General features: G+C 45.6%; 2 protein-coding genes across 4 annotated transcripts in view; both read left to right on the top strand.

Annotated features, from left to right (window-relative positions):
- Positions 1-2188, top strand: part of PCYT1A (phosphate cytidylyltransferase 1A, choline) — a 135077-nt gene extending 132889 nt beyond the window's left edge. The window contains exon 15 of the transcript XR_008911757.1: positions 2068-2188. The gene's annotated coding sequence lies outside the window, so the exon portion shown is untranslated. The remainder of the gene's footprint in view (positions 1-2067) is intronic.
- ZDHHC19 (zinc finger DHHC-type palmitoyltransferase 19) lies at positions 108-20082 on the top strand. 3 transcript variants are annotated; one of them, XR_008911758.1, is made up of 9 exons: positions 108-333; positions 970-1091; positions 2068-2207; positions 8160-8332; positions 8887-8992; positions 9583-9668; positions 10032-10362; positions 11696-11777; positions 19708-20082. XR_008911758.1 is itself a non-coding variant. In XM_056797177.1 (8 exons), exons 1-8 carry the CDS (start codon positions 209-211, stop codon positions 11337-11339), a joined length of 1221 nt encoding a protein of 406 aa, XP_056653155.1. In that variant the 5' UTR covers positions 108-208; the 3' UTR covers positions 11340-11474. The 3 variants fall into 3 exon arrangements, 2 of the variants coding, with proteins under 2 accessions (XP_056653155.1, XP_056653154.1); XM_056797177.1 differs by lacking the exons at positions 11696-11777; positions 19708-20082 and adding an exon at positions 11202-11474; XM_056797176.1 differs by lacking the exons at positions 11696-11777; positions 19708-20082 and having other exon boundaries at positions 10032-11021.
- Positions 20083-20859: the final 777 nt, after the last annotated feature.

Genomic DNA, 20859 nt, shown 5'->3' with positions numbered 1-20859 from the left:
AGGAGAACCCAACAGAAGTATCTGTTCAAAAACCTGAGTTCCAGCCTCCCCTAGGGACCTCTTTGTCTATTATGATGTCATACTGTATGACTTCGTAACTTCTCATAGAATTCTGAAGGCAAGGGACAGACAGGTCCTGAGTAGCCAGCAGGGGGGAGAGAGCCCAGCAGCGGCTCTACTCTCCCCTGGGGGCACTGAGTGCCTGGTCATGCACCCCAGGAGGGAGTCAGTGCCCCAGAGGAATGAGCTTCACTCCTGGGCCCCATCCAGCATTTTTGCTGCCTTCAATGTTATGCTGTTGATCACCATCAGTGGTCTGTTCTTCTCCTTTCCGTGAGTGGGTCCCCATTGCCTGGGTCTCTCTCAATTCTCTGCTCCCATGAAGCACTACATATACACAGATCAGATCACAGCTCCCCATCTCCCAGGTATCTTGCCTTCTCCATAGCCCAACTGGGCTCCCCTCCCCTCTACAGGAATCCTGACTGGATAGGGAGGGTCTGCTAGAGCTATCCCTCATCTCTCCTGTCTCCCTGATACATGCCCATGGATGCTCTTGATCAATGAAATGCTTACTGTGCTCTAATACTCCCTTTAGTCTCCTGGGCTGGTAGGGCTACCTTCTTGTCTCCCAAAGGCCACCCAGATACACCAAGGCTCTGAATGAGTAGAAATGACCACGGTGGTGGAATGGGCCATACACACCCAGCTTTGCTCATCACAGCTACCAAGAAGAACAAGAATTCTCCTCCCCTCCCTGCTCTTAGGTTCAGGCCTGGCTCAGGTGGAATGAAAGGCATTGGGGTATTCTCTTGAGACAGTATCATTTCTGGACATTGCATTCAACATACCTTCCTTTGAGTCCAACTGGACCCTGGGGCTTGGGGCGAGTTGGGATGGGAGGGGAAATGCCCACAGGGGAGTAGAGGGAGGGCTGAAGCAGCAATTTAGTTGGGGTTCTCTTTTCAGTTGCAGATGGCTTGCTCAGCATGGTGACTGGGTGTCTCCTACTATCAATGGGTTCCTCTTTGTTCTCACTTTGGTCAGTCTTATTTTTCTCAATTTCTCTGACCCTGGCATCCTCCACCGAGGTAAGGCCCTTCCAGCCTTAGGTAGGGGTAGGGGGCAGCTGGGTAGCACAGCAGATAGAGTGACAGACCTGGAGTTGGGAGGATCAGGTTCAAATCTATTCTCAGATACTTCTTACCCATGTGACCCTTGGCAAGTCACTCTACCTCATTTGCCTGGCCCTTGGCCTTCTTGCCTTAAAGTTGAAACTAAGACAGAAAGTAAGGGTTAAAAAAAATAATGTAGGAAGGAGGAGGGTTGATGGCCATAGATCAGGCCAGCCATGGAGATAGAAAACCTCTCCCTCCTTTGTGCCTCAGTTTCCCCAGAGTACCTGTCTCTGCTGCTTCTGCCTCCAGAAGCTGTTTTTCCTAAACCATCAAGCTAAAGTGGTATTCTGCTCTGAGCTGAGAACCAAGAACTTAGGTTCTCTTCCTGACTCTGCCACTAATTAACTGTGGGAGCCTGGGAAGTCATCCTCCCTCTTGGGGAATAAGTTTCTGCATCTGAAAAAGGAGGGAACTGGTCTGGATCACTTCTGAGGATTTTCCTGCTGATCCTGGGGATGAGTGAAGTGGGTGTGGGAAGGAAGAGAAGGGGAGAAACCTAGCCAGGTGTGAAGCAGGGTAATAGAGAGACCCTGCTCCTCCTTCCATCCTACCAGGTTCCAGTACCTCTCTTTTCTTTATTTTCCTTCCCTCTCCATCACCCCTTCCTCAACTCCACTTTAAAGGGTGGGCTAATGGCTCCAAAGGCCTCATTTTTAAATCAGAACTCTTCCTGCTTGGAAAATCCTGGTGCTTTAGACACATAAGTGTCTCAGTAGGGTTGCCCTGTGTGCCCCATGTAAACGTCTCTACTCTTCTCCACAGATTGCTCCCTCCCTCCCTCGAGGGAGGGTTCTTTAGAGTCCGGGAATCTGGAAGCCCCCAGGCCTCTAGTTCCTTGTTCTGGGGATGTAAGCATTATCAGGTGCTCCCTGCCTCTCTCCATGCCCAGGCTCTGAGTGGCAGTGTCCACTGGCCATCAAGGTGGTGTGGGTGAACAGGAGAGCCTTCCGCCTCCAATGGTGCCAGAGGTGTCGCTATCACCGTCCTCCCCGAACCTACCACTGTCCCAGGTGCAACATCTGTGTGGAGGTGAGTCCTACCTGGGAGGGCATCCAGGCTGCCATCAAGACTCCCCCACCTTCAATGGGATAGCTTAGATTTCCAATAGCACATTCTTGAGAACAAATTTCACAATGACAAGTTTATCTTCATTTTCATATGGGGAAACCAAGGCTCAGAGAGGTTCTATGACTTGTGCATGGTCATAAAAAAAAGGTTTGGAACAGAGATTCAAGCCTGTCTTTTTCACACCAGATCTATTGTGCTTTCCTGTGCATTAGCTCCGCTTCCCACTGTATCACATAAGCACATATATGAGAATTCCTTAAAACTTGTCCAAAGAAGGCTCATCCAAATGAGAGTTGGTCCTGGAGTCGGGAGGACTTGAATTCAAATCTGAACCCAGACACTTCTTAGCTATATGACCCTGGGAAAGTCACCTAACCCCAATTGCCTAGCTCTCTTCTGCTTTAGAACCAATACACAGTATCAATTCTAAGATAGAAAGTAAGGGTTCAAAAAAACTGTTCTAAAGCACGTCACATGTTAGCTAGCTTCACTATGGTTGGAAACATGTGTACAAACATGGATCAGGCATGTCTACGAAAAGTAGGGGTGCAATCAGATGCTGTCAGGAGAGCCCTGGACCTGGAACTCAGGAGATCTGGGTTTGATTTCCAGTGCCACCACTGACTAGTTATGTGACCTTGGGCAGCCACCATCGTGTGAAACAAGCACTGATTCTGGAGTCAAAGGATTTGGGTTCAAAAATTTTTTATGATATTTTCCCCCAATGACATGTAGAAACAGTTGTTAACATTTTGTTTTCTGACATTTTATGATCCAGATTCTCTCCTTCCCTCTCCCCTGTGTCTTCTCCCTTAGATGGCAAATAACTGATTTAGGTTAAACATGCTATTGTCATGTTGTGAAAGAAGACACATATCACACAAACAAGAAAAAGCTCATGAAAGAAATAGTGGGGAAAATTACAATGCTTCAGTCTGCTTCCAGACCCCATGGAGTCCTTCTATGGTGGTGCATAGCCTTTTCCATCATGAGCCCCTTGGAATTGTCTCGGATCCTTGCATTGCTGATACATGGTTAAGTCCTTCAGGCTGATCAGCCTAGTTTTGCTATTACTCTGCCCAATGTTCTCCTGGTTCTGCTTTGTATCAGTTCATATACATTCTTCCAGCTTTTTCGGAAATCCTCCTGTTCATCATTTCTTATGGCACAATAGGATACTATTACAATCACGTATGACAATTGGTTCAGCCATTCCCAAATTGATGGGCATCCTTTCGTTTTCCAGTTCTTTGTGTAGGTTAAGATCTTACCTCCAACGCTCACTACCTATGGGACTTTAGCACTGAATCTTTGTGTATCTCAGTTTTCTCACCTCTATAAAAAGGGGTTGAACTTGAAAGACTCTGAGGTCCCTCCTATTTTTAAATCTATGACTTCTCTATAGTCCTCCATTTTCTCATCTAAAAAATGAATTAGATAGATGATCTCAAGGAGGGCAATTAGGTGATGCAATGGATAGAGTGCTAGATCTGAAGTCAGATACTCCCTCTTCCTGAGGGCAAATCTGGCCTCAGACACTAGCTATGTGACCCTGGGCAAGTCACTTAATCCCATCATTACCCTGTTTCCTCATCTATAAAATGGGCCAGAGAAGGAAATGGCAAACCACTCCAGTGTCTTTGCAAAAAACCAACACACAAAACAAGCAAACCCAAATAGGGTCATGACAGATTAGCTACAACAAAAAAATGACTTAAATGATCTCTAAGAATCCTGCCTAAGAGTTCTAACAGTTCTTAACCTTTTTTGAGTTATGGATACCTTTTTTTAATAAGCCTTTGGACCCCTTTGGTTTTTTAATAGTTTTAAAACATTGATAATTGAATAAAATAACAGATTTCAGTGAGTGGATAGTGAAAAATAGAGACATAATTTTTGTCTTCTCAAGTTTACAAATCCCCTGAAATCTATGAAGATACCCCAAATCCTGCATTAAGAACCCCTGACCACTATGACTATGTCTGCAGGAATGCAGATATGGTTCAAAATTAGAAAACTATCAGAATAATTGATGTTATCAATAAAACCAAAATCTGATTATTTCAATTGATGCAGAAAAACCTTTTGACAAAATATAACTCCCATTGATATTTTAAACACACTAGAGAACATTGGAATAAATGATACATTTCTTAAAATGATAAATAGCACCTACATAAAACCATCAGCAAACATGATCTGTAATAAAATAAGCTAGAAGTCTTTCTAATAAGATCAGGAGTAAAGCAAGGATGCCCATTATATCTACTACTTTCAGTGTTATACTGGAAATGTTAGCTATCACAATAAGAGAAGAAATTGAAGGAATTAGAATAGAAAATGAGGAAATAAAGCTATCACTCTTTATAGATGATATGATAGTAGGCTTAGAGAATCATTCAAAAAACTAATTAAAACAATAACTAGAAAAACTGTAAGATATAAAATAAACCCATAGAAATCAGCAGCATTTCTCTATATTACCAATAAAATCCAATAACAAGAGATAGAAAGAGAAATCCCATTAAAAAAAAGTATAAACAAAATAAAATACCTAAAAATGTACTTGCCAAGACAAATCCAGGAACTATATGAATACAATTACAAAATACTTTCCATATAAAGTCAGATATAAACAACTGGAAAAACATTAATTGCTCATAGATAGGTCAGACCAATACAATAAAATAACAATTCTGCCTAAATGAATTTACCTAGTCAATGTCATACCAATCAAAGAACCCCAAAATTATTTCATAGCCCTAGAAACAATAATAAAATTCATCTGGAAAAACAACGGGTCAAAAATATTAAGGGAAATAGAAAAAAAAATATGAAGGAAGGTAGCTTAGCTGTACCAAATTTCAGACTGTGTTATAAAGGGCAACCATTAAAACAATTTGGTATTAGAGGCAGCTAGCTAGCAGGTTGGATAGAGATCCAGACCTAGATTCAGGAGGATCTAGGTTCATATCTGGCCTCAGATACTTCCTAACTGTGACCCTGGACAAGTCATTTAACCCCTATTGCTTAGCCCTTACCACTCTTCTGCCTTAGAACCAATATGGAGTGTTGATTCTAAGACATAAAGTAAGGGTTTAAAACCAAACCAAACCAACAAAACCAATCTGGCACTGGCTAAGAAATAGAGTAGTGAATCAATGGAATTGATTAGTCACTCAATATGCATAGTGCATGACCACAATAATCTAGTGTTTGGCAAACCCAAAGTCCAAGCTTCTGGAAGAAAAACTCACTACTCAACCAAAAATTTCTGGGAAAAATGGAAAACAATATGGCGGAAATAGTCATAGACCAGAATATCTCATGCCTTATACCAAAATAAAGTCAAAATGGATGAGGGATTTAGAAATAAAGGGTGATAACCATAAACAAATTAGGGGAGCACAAGTTAGTGTACCTGTTAGACATATGGATAAGGGAAAAATTTATGACCAAATAAGACATACAGAAAGTTATAGATATAAAACAGATAACAACAATAAAAAATAGAGTGCACAGACAAAACCAATGTAACCAAGATTAGAAGGGAAACAACAAACTGGGGGAAAAAATTTATAGTAAGTATCTCTGACAAAGCCTTCATTTCCTCAAATATATAGAGAACTGTGGCACATTTATAAGAATGCAAGTCATTCTCCAATTGATAAATGGTCAAAGGTTATGAACAGGTAGTTCTCAGATGAAGAAATTAAATCTTTAGTCCAATGGAAAAATACTCCAAATCACTTTTTTTTTTTGTAGAAACCCTTACTGTCTCTCTTAGAATAAATACTAAATATCTCTTCTCAGGCAGAAGAGGGGTAAAGGCTAGGCAATTGGGGTTAAGTGACTTGTTCAAGGTCACACCACTGGGAAATGTCTGAGGCCAGATTCTAGTCCACAACCTTTCTTCTCCAAGTCTGGCTATCTCTATCCACTAAGCAACCTAGCTATGCCTCCAAATCATTACTGATCAGAGAAATGCAAATTAAGACAACTCTGAGGTACTACCTCATACTTATCCGATTGGCTAATATGACAAAAAATGAAAATGATAAATGCTGGAGAGGAGGTGGGGAAATTGGGACCCTCATACCCTGTTGGTGGAGCTGTGAACTGAAATAACCATCCTGGAGAGCAATTTGGTACTGTGTCCAGAGGATCATAAAATTATGCATACCCTTTGATCCAGTAATATCACTAGGAGGTTTATGTCTCAAAGTTCTAAGACAGGGGAAAAGAAAAGACCGACTTGTACAAAGATACTTAAAGCGGTTCTTTTTGTGGTGATAAAGAACTGGAAACTGAACACGTTGTGGTAAATGATGGTGATGGAATGCCGTCGTGCCATAAAAAAAGGACAGACAAGAGTATCACAAAAGAAACCAAAACCCTGGAGAGCCTGACATGGAGTGATGCCAAGTGAGGGGAGCAGAACCAGGAGAATGTTTACACAGAAATGGCAATACTGTATGATGATCAACTGTGAAAGACTTAACCATTATCCATTACAAGGATCCAGGATGCCTCCAAGAGACTCATGGTACATGAGTACCACCATCCACTGCCACAGAAGGAACTGAAGGCTTCTGGATGCAGCTTGAAGCATGCCTTTTGTAATACTCTATTTCCTCTTTGAATTTTTTTCTTGTGTAAGTGGCGTATGCCTTCTTTCACATGATGAACACAGAAATATGTATCGCATGATAGCACATGTACACCTTATTACATATTAGCTACCATCTCAGGGAGGGAAGATAAGAGGGAAGGAGAGAGAGAACGTACATAACAAAATGTCAGAAAACAATGATTAAAAGTTGTACCTTCCTGTAATCTGGAAAAGAGAAATATAATTTTTAAAAAATTTGAAAGGAAGAAAGAAAAATAGCCCATGACTTAGGACTGATTCTTGTATTCTGTCTGTACACAAACACACTTACTTCTCTTTAGGGAGGGGAGAAAGTCAACTTTATTGCCCCCTTGGTCTCAGTTGACCAGACCATGTAGACTCCTACTGGTGGGAGTTCATGTAGGGGGTACATTGGGGGCAGAGAATGGGCCAGAGCAATGCTGATCCCAGCACAAAACTCTGTCCCTTGCTCACTCGAGTCTTTGGGAATCAAAGTCTGGGGTTCAACAATAAAAGACTTTCTCAGATTAATCTAAAACTGCTTTATAGCACTTTGGCCACTCGTTGATGCAGTGAATAGAGTGCTAGATCTGGAGTCAGAGAGACTTCCTCTTCCTGAGTTCAAATGTGACCTTAGACACTTACTAGCTGTGAGACCCTGGGCAAGTCACTTAACTTTGCATGCCTCAGTTTCCTTATCTGTAAAAAATGCTCTGGAGAAGGAAATGGCAAACCACTCCAGTATCTTTGCCAAGAAAACCCCAAATGGGGCCATGAAGAATAAGAACATTTAACACTTCACTTTTTTTTAAACAATTACCTTCTATTTTAGAATTGATACTATGCATTGGCTCCAAGGCAGAAGTGCAGTAAGAACTAGGCAATTGGGGTTAAGTGACTTGCCCAAGGTCACACTGCCAGATTTGAACCCAGGACTTCCCCTCTCCAGCCTGGCTTTCTGTCCCCTGAGCCATCATCTAGCCACTCCTAGTCTCATCACTTGGCTGTGCTAGAGACTCAACTGGACCCCAGATCTGATTTCCATCTGGTGCTCTTTTCATGGCCCAAGCTGCCTCCCCAAAAGAAAGAACTCCCATCCCTCAGCTGGGAATCGGCATGGGCGGGCTAGTTTGCCTCTCAGGTTCTTCACGTGTTTGGGAGGGCTCCGAGGGGAAGGGTTTGAAATGGCAGGGACCTAGGGGTGAGGAAATGGAGAGGGGCTTGAGGCTTGCAGGTTCCTCGGTGGAGCCCCAAGCCCCATTTCACCTCACTCCTCCCAGGATTTTGATCACCATTGCAAGTGGGTCAACAACTGCATCGGCCAACGAAACTTCCGCTGCTTCTTGCTCCTGGTGGTCTCGCTCTGCCTCTACACGGGAGCCCTGCTCTGTTCCTGCTTGATCTTCTTAATCCGAACGTCTCAGCAGCCCTTCACCTTGGACAAGGCCTTTGCGTATCCTCTGCAGGGTCCCTGAGGCTGGGGCTTCATGAACGCTGATGTGGTCTCAGGAAAGGGGACAGGGCAGGAGCCAAAATGGAAAACGTCAGGGAGGGAGCCAAGGGAAGGGGGTCAAGGAAGAGGAAAACAGACAAGGAAAGAAGGGGGCAGCTGGGTGGCTCAGTGGATAGACTCATCTTCAAATCTAGCCTTAGACTAGCTGAATGACCCTGGGCAAGTCATTTCACCTTGTGTGCCTCAGTTTCTTCATCTGTCAAATGAGCTGGAGAAGGAAATGGCCAACCACTCCAGTATCTGTGCCAAGAAATTCCCAAATAGGGTCTGGAAGAGTCTGACCGGCGACTGGGGGGGGACCTATGGACCAGGAGGAGGAACAAGAAACGATAAGGGGTCAGAGAGGGGATGGTGGGTCTGGGAGAGGGAGAGGTAAGGCAGTAGCATGAGGAAGGGACCAGAAAGGACAGGGAAGGGGTACTAAAATAAGGATGGAGGCGGGAGATGAGGAAGCACAAAGAGGAGAAAGTTGTGCCCCTTAGCCCAGCTGCCAGGGTCGTGGCGGCCATCCCAGCCACCGCCTTCCTGCTCCCGCTGCTGCTGCTCCTGGGGACGCAAGCTCTGTCTGTGAGCTCGGCTGAGCGCTCTTACGAGGGCAAGGTACAGGAGGGATCCTGTGCTTGAGCAGTGGGGGGAGCTTGCTTCTCCCTCCTCCTCTAGCCTTCACCACACATTTATTTCTTTATTTCCTTCTCTCTTAATATCTGTTCTAAGACAGAGGCTTAAGCCAAGGGTCACACAGCTAGAAAATGTTCAGGGCTAAATCTGAACCCAGGTCCTCCTGACGCTGGGTCTGGTGTTCTATCCACTGAGCTACCCAGCTGCCCCTCACTGTGACACGGGAGTCAAGAAGACCCGAGTTCAAAGCTTGCCCCCTGAAACTTGTGGACCGTGGGACTCTGGTCTAGTCATCTTTTCTCGGACTCAGTTCTCTCATCTGTAAAATGGGAATCATAATGGCACTTCCTTGCCAGGGTTGTCTGTGAAGGCAAAATGAGACAGCAGGCCAAATGCCTGGCAGGCTCTTACGGTATTCAGTAAGCACAGGAGGGCACTAGGCTGGGTGCCGGGCACCCAGAGATGAGGCAAGGCCTTCAAGGAGCTAGTATTCTAGTGGGGGACTATTACCAAGTGACTGTAAATGCCAGGCGATGCAGTAAGTAGCCAGTTAACCCTCCTGCCTCTCCTAGTGCCATTACCTGCAGGGTTATAACCCCTTTGACCTGGGCTGTGTCAGCAACTGGTATTTAACCCTTTGTGCACCGCTGGGACCTAAGTGAGTTGGGGCCCCCACCCGAGAGGGCCACGCCAGGGGGGAGGGGTCATGCTGAGCTCCCTAGCCCACCCCTATCCTCTCCTCCTTTCCCCAAGCCTCTCCCTGAGGCACCCCACAAAGAGCCAGTGTGGTGGGGGCCCCCGGGCAGCCTTCCTTGTTGCACCGAGGATCCCCCTCCCTGTTTTCCTGGCCCCCATTTCCCTGGCAGTAGCCCGGTCATCTCCAAGGATGGGGTGGGGTGCTGGAAGCAACTCCCCCTGGAGCAAAGCCACTATCATGGGCCCAGAACCCTGTGCTTCTTCCTTCTCGAAAGGAAGGACAGCACAAGAGGCAGCCGAGGCGTGAATGGTTTTCTCTTTCCAGGTACATGGCTGATGCCGTCCAGCTGCAGAGGGTGGTGGAGCCGGACAGGACCCAAAAACCCAGATTGTGTGCTTCTCACTGGCACTCTTGTCCCTTCCCCGTTCCTTACTGCCACGTGACCAATGTGTCTTGCCCCTACTCTGTCCCCGTGCCCGGCATCCACCCTACCGGTGGTGTGCCAGGCCTCTGCCCCACCAACATGCCAGGCCCCCACCCTGCCAATGTGCCAGGCTCTCACCCTGTTCCTGTTGCCCCTCCGCTCTTCCACATGAAACTGTGGAGGTCAGGGAGAGGCCCATTGGGGGGTGGGAAAGCAGCTTCTCTGCAAAAGGTAAGGAGCAAAGAGTGTGTGTGTGTGGGCAGGGGCAGGGAGGGCAGGCGGAGGCTGGGGAGGGGCCCTGAGGCTGAGGGCAGGAGTGGGGCACTCGGGCATCAGACTTCACAAAGCATGCTGAATCACCCCAGGATGCCAGGCTGCTCCGTAGATTCCAGGGGCAAACTGGTCGCTTCATCTCCCTTCCCATGAAAAAGGACAAAAGTCCAAAATACCTTCTGGGGTTAGCACCCTCCTGTCCAGGTTCACTCTGCCCCTTGTGGGGTGGGTCAAGGAAGCCCAGTGTAGAGGAGAGAGCCTCGCACTGGTGGCCAAGAGCCATGGGTTCTAGCCCCAGCTCTCCTATTTACTAGCTGTGTGATCTTGGGTAAGTAACCTCCCCTCCCTGGATCTTAATTTCCTCATGGCAAAAAAAGGCAGTGACCTCTTAAGGTCTCTTCTACCCTTTGCTCTCTGAAGGCATCCTTGAGATAGAAGAGCAGGAGGTCTTTCAGCTTTGCATGTGTGTGTGTGTGTGTGTGTGTGTGTGTGAGAGAGAGAGAGGGGGGGGAGAGAAAGAGTGAGAGGAAGAGAGGGGGAAGAGAGAGAGAAGAAGAGGGGGGGAAGAGAGAGGAAGAGAGAGAGAGGGAGAGAGAGGAGAGGAAGAGAAGGGAGAAGAGAGAGAGAGGAGGGGGTAATAGAGAGAGGGGGGAGGGAGGGAGGGAGAGGAAGAGGGGGGAAGAGAGAGAGAGGGAGAGGAAGAGAGAGAGAGAGGGAGAGAGAGGAAGAGGGGGGAAGAGAGAGACAGAAGAAGAGAGGGGGAAGATATCCACAACTGTTTCCCACTCTTCATTCAGCTGCAGAGTGTGGATGTTCTTACTCAAGTAAAAGAGAGCCAGAGACAAGTTTTGAGAAGCCTCCCACCCCCTGGAGCCAGCCCTTCCCAAGGAGCTCCACCTTGCCAAGACCACCCCTCCCAGGGCTCTCTCCCTTGAACCACACATCAGGATTCAACTCCCTTCCCTCCCAAACCCCGCTCCCGATCCTGAACTGCCTCTCCTCCCATCCTGGTTCCCACTGGTGGGAGTATTTGATTTCCCCAAAGTCTCCATTAAATATCCTTTTATTAACTTCCCAGAGCAGTGTGGAGTGGTGACAAGGACTCAGATGCCTCCCAGTCTTTGCCACTTTACTCTCCAAATGTCCTTGGGGGAGTCATTTCCTGGGCTCTCATTTCTTCAGCTGGAAAATGAGAACAAGGCTTGGTCTAGATTGCAATGAAGGTTGCTTCTCACTCTTACCTTTTATGGTTCTTAAATATTCATCAAAGATGCTTCCCTCTGTACTCTAGGGTGAGCCAACACCCCATCATGCCCCCTAGCCTCTGTTGTGGAGGCTGCTGTTGTTCTCTGGCTGTAGGAGGCAGCAGAGAGGTATTTATGACTTCCTCAGTCTTCTGGGCATTTGCTAGTGGGAAATATCTCCTCCCCTCCCCATCCCCTTCCTCAGAATGATGAAATCCTTTGGGTTCTAAATTCCTCCACTCCTGCCATGCTTCTCTGGGTTGGGCGGGATGGAGATAGATGTGAAGACCACCGAGCTAAAAATATGTGCTGCTGTTTTGGGAGAGGTGAGGAGGGGCATCAGAAACAATGCCCATGAGCCTAGACCTGGCAGAGGGGAGAGCTGCTTGAAATTGAAGCCAGGAAAACCTGGGTTTTCATCCTGGCTCAGATTCAGTCCTAGATAAGTCACTTCAGTTTTCTGGGCCTCAGTTTCTTCACCTGTAAAATGAGGGATTTGACCTAGATGACCCCTCATTCTATGGCCGGTAGGTTTTCTCTCCCTGCATGGCTTATTGATTGATCGATTAATATTAAGTTTCAGTTCTAAGGCAGAAGATAAGTGAGAGCTAGGCAATTGGGGTTAGGTGTCTTACCACGGTCATCCACTTAGGAAGCATCTGAAGTCAGCTTTGAACCGGGGACCTCGTGTCCCCAAGCTTGACTCTCTCTCCATTGAGTTGCCCCTTTCCTGCTGTTCTTATAGCCACCCATCTCATTTTATCCAACGAGTGTGTCCTGGAGGAATCCATGATGGGCTGGATTTCATGGCTTCCAAGCCCTCCCCCCCCTTAGTCCCCATGATCCCATGAGCTGCCCCACAAGTATGCCTAAGCCCTTGTATTTCTGACCAGTGTGCCAGGCACCCTTCTCTCCCTTGGCCCGGTGTCTCTAGCCCTAACCTTCCACAGTGCCCTTCAGTCATTCCCCATGCCAAATCCTTGATGCCCAGATACGCCATTCACCTTATCCCCACTGGGCACTCGTCCTACACATTTTCATGGGAACAGGCAGCCCCAGTCTGGTCTTAGGAAATTCCCAAGAACTGTTTTTTCTTCAAAACTTAAAAATACTCCAGACTCAGCAGACGCCCTGAGAGTCATCTCCCACCAGTGTGCCTGTGTGGGAGTGGGCACACACTCTCCTAGGCATGCCCACCCTTCGCTCAGGGCTGAGCTTAGGAGACAGGACTGGAAGGAGCCGTGCTAGAAACTCTTCCCTCTAGTTGTCTCCCCTCTGAGTGGGGACCAAGCTGGGTCCCCACCGAAAGGAGGGGCGTTAGCCTTGGAGATGAGCATGGGAGAGCGGATGGAGAGGGAAAGTTGGCCCTCTGGTAAATCAGGGAGTTCAAGGTGAGCCAAGAACCCCAGCAACCACCGAGGTTCCTTACCAAGGCTGAGAAATGAGGCGCAGAAGGTATATTTCCCGGGATGGACGCGGTTCAGAACCTCCCAAGATTCTTCCACTCTCCCAGAGCTACATCTCACAGTTGAGTTATTCAGCTGAGTTGTAGGAGACTGCAGCATGGGTAACGGGTAGCTAGATGGCATAGTGGAGTCAGGAAGATCTGAGTTCAAATTTGTCCTCAGACACATATGAATGTGACTCTAGGCATGCTCCTTAACCCTGTTTGCCTTAGTTTCCTTATCTGTAAAATGAGCTGGAGAAGAAAATGGCAGACCACCCCCATATTTCTACCAAGAAAACTCCAAATGGAGTTACAAAGAGGAACAAGTGAAATGACTGAACAGCAAATGTCAGCTAGAGTCTCCAGGGTTATTGAGAAAGGGAACTTGAGGCTTGGGCTTAAAGGCATTTTGACTTTGGAGAACTAATGATGTTGCTTGGGTCCCTGACTTCAAACTGCGCCCCATTCCCCAAGTCACACACCAAAGACTCAGCCATATTATAGCTGATCTCTTTGTAGGAATCCAACGCTCTCTATGCCAAGTCCTTCTTCAGATTTCTTCCTGAGAACTTCCCATTACCTCACCGGAGTGTTTCCCCACCAGCCATCAATGTGCTTCATTTCTCCCCCTATCCCCACTCCAGCTTTTCATTCCTCAGTGTCTCCTTTATGTTGAGAGTAGGAAGAGCACAATCCACCCCCTCCAGTATCACTTCTCCTCCTCCTCCTCCTCTAACCCACAGACCTGAATCACTCCACCCACCAGTCCTCTGGTCCTGATAAGAATGATTAATTATCAGGGGGCCCCAGCATGTACAGGGCTGGCTACCTAGAACAGGTCCAGAAAGTCCTTTTGATCCCCACCTCTCAACCAAGCAGAAGCTCGAGGTGTTTGGGCTGAGAGAGCAAGAAACCCTTAATTTCCCAGTGTGAGAAACCACTCAGCCCTTTCCCCTCTCCCACAGATCCAGACCAACTTCAGAACTCTCTCAAACAAATTAGAACCTTGGGCAGAGAAGGTTCAACTAGGTAAACCTTTGGTGCCAGACTGGGTAGAGAGAGCCCCTTCCCAAACAGCTGGGGCTGCTGTTTGAGGTTCTGGAAAGCCAGTTCTGTCGCTCACTGGCAAGCCAGGTGACCTGTTTGAGCCTTGTTTTTCTCAACTATAAAATAAGGAGATGGAACTAAATACATGAGCATATTGGGTCCCTGTTGATAAATTAGTCAAGGGATGGAGTTTCCCCACCTCCAGGTATATATAGCTCCTATAATCTCTCTCACACCATAGTACTTTGGGTGGCCACTGGAAACTTCTTTCTCTCCCCTCTATTCCTTAGGGCAGTGATGTTGAGCCTTTTAGAGACCGAATGCCCAAACTGCAACCCTCCCATCCCATGTGAGCTCCTCACCTTATTCCAGACAGGGAAGGAAGGAAGTGCTCTCATTGGGCTGCTGGGCAGAGGAGTGGGTGATGAGAAATGTCCTCAGGGGCATGAAGAAGGGTAGGGGAGCAGCCCTCTCTGGCAGGTGTGCCACAGGTTCACCAATACAGCCTTAGAGGAAAGTCAGCTGGGTTTAGAGTGGACTTTCGTTTCTTAGTGAGTCCAGTGAAGTGGAGCAGCTGGAGCTGAGGGGAACCTTAGAGATGATAGAGTCCAGAGATTCTCAACCTTTTGGTAGTCTGGTAAAGTCTACTAAGACCATCTCAAAAGAATGTTTTTAAGTAATTTGAGGGAAACACTAAACTTCAGCTAGAGATGAGTAAAAATGAAAGTGTTATTTTTTTCCTTCTTAGCTAAGTTCATTGACCACCTGCAATCTATTTGTGGACCCCTATCTATAGATCTCAACCTTCTCACTTTACTGATAAAGAAACTGAGGCCCAGTAAAGTGAAATGACTTTCCCAGTATCACTTGGGAAGTACATTGGAGAGCTGGAATTTCAAATCCAGGTGCCCTGTCTCCAAGTCCAAGATTTTCCCCATTATACCTGGAGGCTGGGCAAGAGTGGGGGGGAGGGGGCAAATAGTGTAATAAAAGCCTGGGGCAAGGGAAGTCCAGATTGGGGTCCAAGCCCTGGATGCCTTCCAATGCTATACTTTGTTTCACTCCCAGGGTCATTAGCTGCAAGGGAATAGTAGTGAGATAATAGTGAGATATGGGCTGTAGATGTCTAAACCTGAATTCAAATCTGCCTTCAGACATTTACTAGCAGTGTGACCCTGGGCAAATCACTTAACTTTATTTGCCTCAGTTTCTTCATCTGTACAATGAGCTGGAGAAGGAAATGGCAGACCACTGGAGTATCTTTGCCAAGAAAACCCCAAATGGGGTCATGAAGATTTGGACATGACTGAATAACAACAGTGAGACTAGGGTTAGGGTTAGATAGGTGGAACACTGAATAGCACTACAGACTTAGAGTCAGGGTCAAATTTGACCTGAGACACTTCCTACCTATATGACCCTGAGCAAGTCACTTAACCCCACTTGCCTAGCCCTTGCCCTTCTGTCTTAGAGTTGTTACTAGGACAGAAAGTAAGGCTTTAAAAAAAAAAAACACTAATAGTGAGACCAGTGCTACTGACCAGCTCCTGAAGTTTGAGGAATTTTGTGTGTTCCCAAGCACACAGTCAGACCCTTTCTCCTATCTCTCTCTCCCTGGGGGAGCCTTAGCTAATGAGAGATAGCTCAGGCCTCCAAGGAAACTGGGCCTGAGAAGATAAACAGCCAGAGAGTTATTATTAAATGTTTTGTTCTAAAAAAAATGTATGTATGTGCATGAGGCCCTTTTAAATTTAATCTGCTTTGTTAACAATTTCTTCACTTTCTTAAGTCTAGACAGTAAAACAACAAATCAAGCCCTGATGTGTATCTTTTGTTGATTTTCAACCTGTAAATGTTTACACTGAAATTTAACAATCAGCTCTCCCTAAGTTTGTTTGAGCTGACTCCAGCACACCTCCAGAAGCAGTATAATATTGACAAAAAAAGTGAGTCCCACCTTTATCCATAACTAACTGTATGGCTTTGGGCAAGTCATTCTCTTCTCTGGACCTTAGTTTCCTCATTTGTAAAGTAAAGCAGTTAAACAAAATTTCCAAGGTCCTTTGAAGCTCTAATTAATGAACCATTGTTCTAAGTTAGACTTAGGAGCAAGGAACTTAAAACTAGGGGTTTCCTTTTTCTTTTTTCTTTTCTTTCCTTTTCCCTTTTCTTTCTTTCTTTTAAATCAAAACAAAACCCTGATATTCTGTCTTAGAATCAGTGCTAAACAATATTCCAAGTCAGAAGAATGGTAAGGGGTAAGCAGTTGGGGTTAAGTAACTTGCCATGGGTCACACAATTGGAAGTATCTGAGGTCAAATTTGAATCCAGGATCTCCCATTTCTAGACTTACCTCTCTATCCAATGAGCCACCTAGCTACCCCATTGGGTGGTTTCTGAAGGGTTTTTTTGGTAAGAATTAAATTTAAGAGACTGGTCCTTAGAAAAAAATTTTTAATCTTTACCTTGGGTCTCGGAATCAATACTGTGCATTGGTTCCAAGGCAGAAGAGTGGTAAGGGCTAGGCAATGGGGGTGAAGTGACTTGACCAGAGTCCCACAGCTGGGAAGTGTCTGAGGCCACATTTGAACCTAGGACCTCCCATCTCTAGGCCTAGCTCTCAATCCACTGAGCCACCCAGATGTTCCTAGGTCCTTAGAATTTTATAAAGTTTAGTAGAATTACTTAGATAGATGAAGGATGAGAAATAGGTAGAAATATAAGAGATTTAAGCCTAATCTAAGTCCCCACATGGGTGCTCCCAATGTGGGCTCCTGCTGCCCTCTTCTTGCTCAGTCAATTCAAGTTTTCCCAACTCTAGACCTCAGCATTCTATCTACTATGCCACCTAGCTGCCATTAATATCCTGATTAGGGTTAGAATTGGACTGAAGAGAACTGTACTGGACTTGGATCAAAGGAATCTAAATCATCCTATTAGTACATCCATTAGTACAGTGTAAAAGGTTTACGGACCAATCTTTCCTTTCCTTTCCTTCCTCCCTCCCTCCCTCCCTTCCTTCCTCCCTTCCTTCCTTCCTCCCTCCCTCCCTTCCTTCCTTCCTTCCTTCCTCCCTCCCTCCCTCCCTTCCTTCCTCCCTTCCTTCCTTCCTTCCTCCCTTCCTTCCTCCCTCCCTCCCTCCCTTCCTTCCTTCCTTCCTTCCTCCCTCCCTCCCTCCCTCCCTTCCTTCCTTCCTTCCTTCCTTCCTTCCTTCCTTCCTTCCTTCCTTCCTTCCTTCCTTCCTTCTTTCCTTCCTTCTTTCCTTCCTTCCTTCCTTCCTTCCTTCCTTCCTTCCTCCCTCCCTTCCTTCCTTCCTTCCTTCCTTCCTTCCTTCCTTCCTTCCTTCCTTCCTTCCTTCCTTCCTTCCTTCCTTCCTTCCTTCCTTCCTTCCTTTCCTTCTTTTTCTTTTCCCCCACAAAGCCAGGAAAGCTGCTCTTGCTCCTGAGGACCTTCCAGAGGACCAAGGGGGCAGAGAGGATGAGCTACCATGGGATCAGTCATGTGCCCCCCAGAAAAAGTGCCTGAAGCTGGAGGGAGCTCACTTCTGATAATAAATTGGCCAGCTTCCTGAAGAGACAGCTTGCTTAACATTTGACTAGCAGCCTTGCAGTAACACCCTGATAATCCAGCCCTGCCCTTGCCCTGCCCTCTGCCTTGCCTTGCCCTGATGCCAACCGCCCCTCCCCCCCCACAGTCCCCAACCACCGAGACTGCCTTTTTAGAAGGCTTTTCCTGCTTCATCAAGCTCATTGGTACAGATGTGGTTCTGTTGAGGGGAGGAAGGAAGAGAGAGTATTTGAGGCTGCCTCTACAGAGGAAGCAGGAGCAAGGCTGTGGGCAGCAGGGAGGCTGCTCTGAGGAGTCAGAGAATGGGAAGCTGGCTCTAGGAAAGATGGAGGCAGTCACACATCCAGCCTTCTCCTGCTTAATGTGCTGGGCATGCAGGGCAAGGGGGCTAGACCCCAGGGGATGTCTCCAGCCTCAGGACTCGGGACTTGGGGAGTCAAGGGGCCTAGGTTCCAGGTCTGGCTCCCCACTTATTAGCTCTGTGGCTTTGGGCAGGTTATCTTCCCTTTCATCAGTTGTCTGCGGGGCTGCCATTTCCGCCTCTTCCACTGTTGGTCTTGAAGCTACAAGTTCCTTGAGAGCAGGGCCTGGCTCACCATTATCTTGGTATCCGCCCTGCCCATAGCAAGTGCCTGAGAAAGGTCTGCTGGGCCAGATATTAATGAAACCCAGCCCCAGGCATCCCAGTGGACCAGAGCATGTTGAAACAGGAGGTCCAGCCTGGAGTTACGAGATAAGGGTTCTAGCCTTGCCTCTGTTCTTAACAAACAGCACCTCACTGTATGGCCTTCTTCAACTCCATTCATTCATTCATTCTTTCATCCACAAGTACTTGTGCCTTCTCTATGCCAGGTACTGTCCTAGGCTCTAGAGATATAAATGCAAAGAAGAAAATAATCTCTACTCTCTGGAGCTCTCATTCTTTTTTAAAACACTATTTGTTTAAAATACATTTATTGTAACATCCATTAAAATTTTAAATTAAATGATTAATTAAGGAATTATTCAATGTCAAATTAATTTATGGATTAATTATTCACTTCATTTTAAAATTAAATTTTATGAATTTTGATTTAATCAATGTGTAAATCAATCAATCAATCAATTAATTTTTAAAATTCCCCTTCCTCTGATCCCTCCCTCATTGTAAGTTAAGCAATGTGATATCCATTATACATGAGAAATCATATACAACATATTTCCCTATTGGCTATGTTGCAAAAAGAAAAGCAAGAAAAATAAATTTAAAAATTATGCTTCAATTTGCACTCAGATTTTATGGGCTGGCTCTCTTTGGAGATGGATAGCATTTTTCCTCAAGAATCCTTCTAGAGGGGAGAGCTAGGTGGTCAGTGGATTGAAAGCCAGGCCTAAAGATGAGAGGTCCTGGGTTCAAGTCAGACCTCAGACACTACCTAGCTGTGTGACCCTGAGCAAGTCACTTGACCCCCATTGCCTAGCCCTTACCACTCTTCTGCCTTAGAACCAATACCCAGTATTGATTCCAAGACGGAAAGTAAAGGCTTCACAAAAAAAAAAAAAAAAAAGAATCCTTCTGGATTCTGGAGTAGCTGGGCTTTTGCAGCTGGTTACAATATTGCTGTTATTGTGTACAGTGTTTATGGAACTTCCATTCTAAAGAGAGAGGGGAGTACAGATATTTATTTCCATATCTGTCAAGTGTCCATTAGAAAATTACCTACATCTCTTAGCGAGTGCAAGAATAATATATCTGAAAGGGTTTGGGGGGGAAATATTAGCCTGGACTGATTTTAACAGCAACAAAAATCCATTACTAAGGCTTTACCTCTTGGGGAGATAGGAGGAAAGACAGTGAGAAATTATGGCATAAGATTCTAGGAAAAGGAAGGCCAAGGTCATTGAAGAAATGAAGAGGGGTTTTCTCCTTAGGAAAGTCCCTGGTTACTTCTGCTTTGCAGCTGGTGGTTGGTGGCGGTGGGACATTATTTTTTCCTTTTTCTTGTTCTTGCTTTTCAGAATTATGGCTGCTGCTGAGTTTGAAATGGAAGACTTGGGCAAGAAATAATAATGGCCATGGAAGGCTGAAAGGGGAAGGGAGATTCTGGACAAAGGAAGCGTGCGGGATGGTTAGCAAAAGATCAAAGCCAGAAATGAAAAGAAACCTCTTCTAGCTGAAGGCAGGATTCCAACCGCTCATTGAAATCAGAGCCTTTCTCCATGTATAGAAGACCTAAAGATCTTCCTACTTGAACCTAGAAGTCATGGGGTTTGGCATTGGTAAGGACCTTGGAGAAAGAAATCATTCATTTCAACCCTTCATTTTATTTATTTATTTTTTAATTCTAATGCTATGTAAAATCTATATTAGATTGCTTATCATCTCAGGGAGGGACAAACTAGGAGTCAGGACATCTAAGTTCTGGTCTCAGCTGAGCAGCCTGTTGCTTACATGGACTTGAACAAGTTACCTGATCCTTCTTGGTTTACTCATCTTACTCCCTTGTAAAAAAGAGGGGGTTATTCAAACAGATTAGATTAGCAAAACCCAGAAGCAAGGGAATAGATTATTCCAGTGTTTGATAACCAAACAATACTATCTACTGGGGAAAGCACTCCATGATAGATAAGAATTCTGGAGAAAGTAGAAAATTGGTTTAGTAGAAATTAGGTTCACATCAGCATCTGTACACCATGTATCACAATAAGCTCTAATTAGACATTCAAACCAAACATAAAAGACTACATAATTAAATGAACCAGAGCGTGATATCAATTTAAAAATTTTGGGCACTAATAAATACAGGCAAGGAGAAAAAGGGGAGAAAAGAAATGGGGAAAAATATATTTTTTAATCAAATCTCTCCAATAGAAATCTGATGTCCAAGATAAATAAAGAATTCATAGAAATGCAAAGGACCAAGAGGTATTCTGGGATAGAGAACTTGTAAAAAGATAACAATAAATTATTTCAGTGGCAGAGAACTACAAACTACCAACAATCACATGAAAGAATGCTCCATATCACTAATAACAAGGAAAACACAAATTAAAACCACTCCAAGGTTTTACTTCATGCCAGCAAATTGGTAAAGATGGTAAAAGACAGAAACAGTCAATGTTGAAGGGTATATGGGAAATACAAGCATACAAATACATTGTTGGTGAAGT

This window comes from Monodelphis domestica, chromosome 4 (assembly GCF_027887165.1).
Source record: "Monodelphis domestica isolate mMonDom1 chromosome 4, mMonDom1.pri, whole genome shotgun sequence".
Taxonomy (NCBI): domain Eukaryota; kingdom Metazoa; phylum Chordata; class Mammalia; order Didelphimorphia; family Didelphidae; genus Monodelphis; species Monodelphis domestica.
Note: the sequence above shows the minus strand (reverse complement) of the source record. Positions and strands in the feature narration are given on the sequence as shown.

Coding starts and splice junctions, on each gene's coding strand:
- ZDHHC19 (XM_056797176.1), top strand. CDS start 209: ATGCACCCCAGGAGGGAGTCAGTGCCCCAGAGGAATGAGCTTCACTCC. Junction 1,092..2,067: donor CCCTGGCATCCTCCACCGAG/GTAAGGCCCTTC, acceptor CTCCATGCCCAG/GCTCTGAGTGGCAGTGTCCA. Junction 2,208..8,159: donor GGTGCAACATCTGTGTGGAG/GTGAGTCCTACC, acceptor CACTCCTCCCAG/GATTTTGATCACCATTGCAA.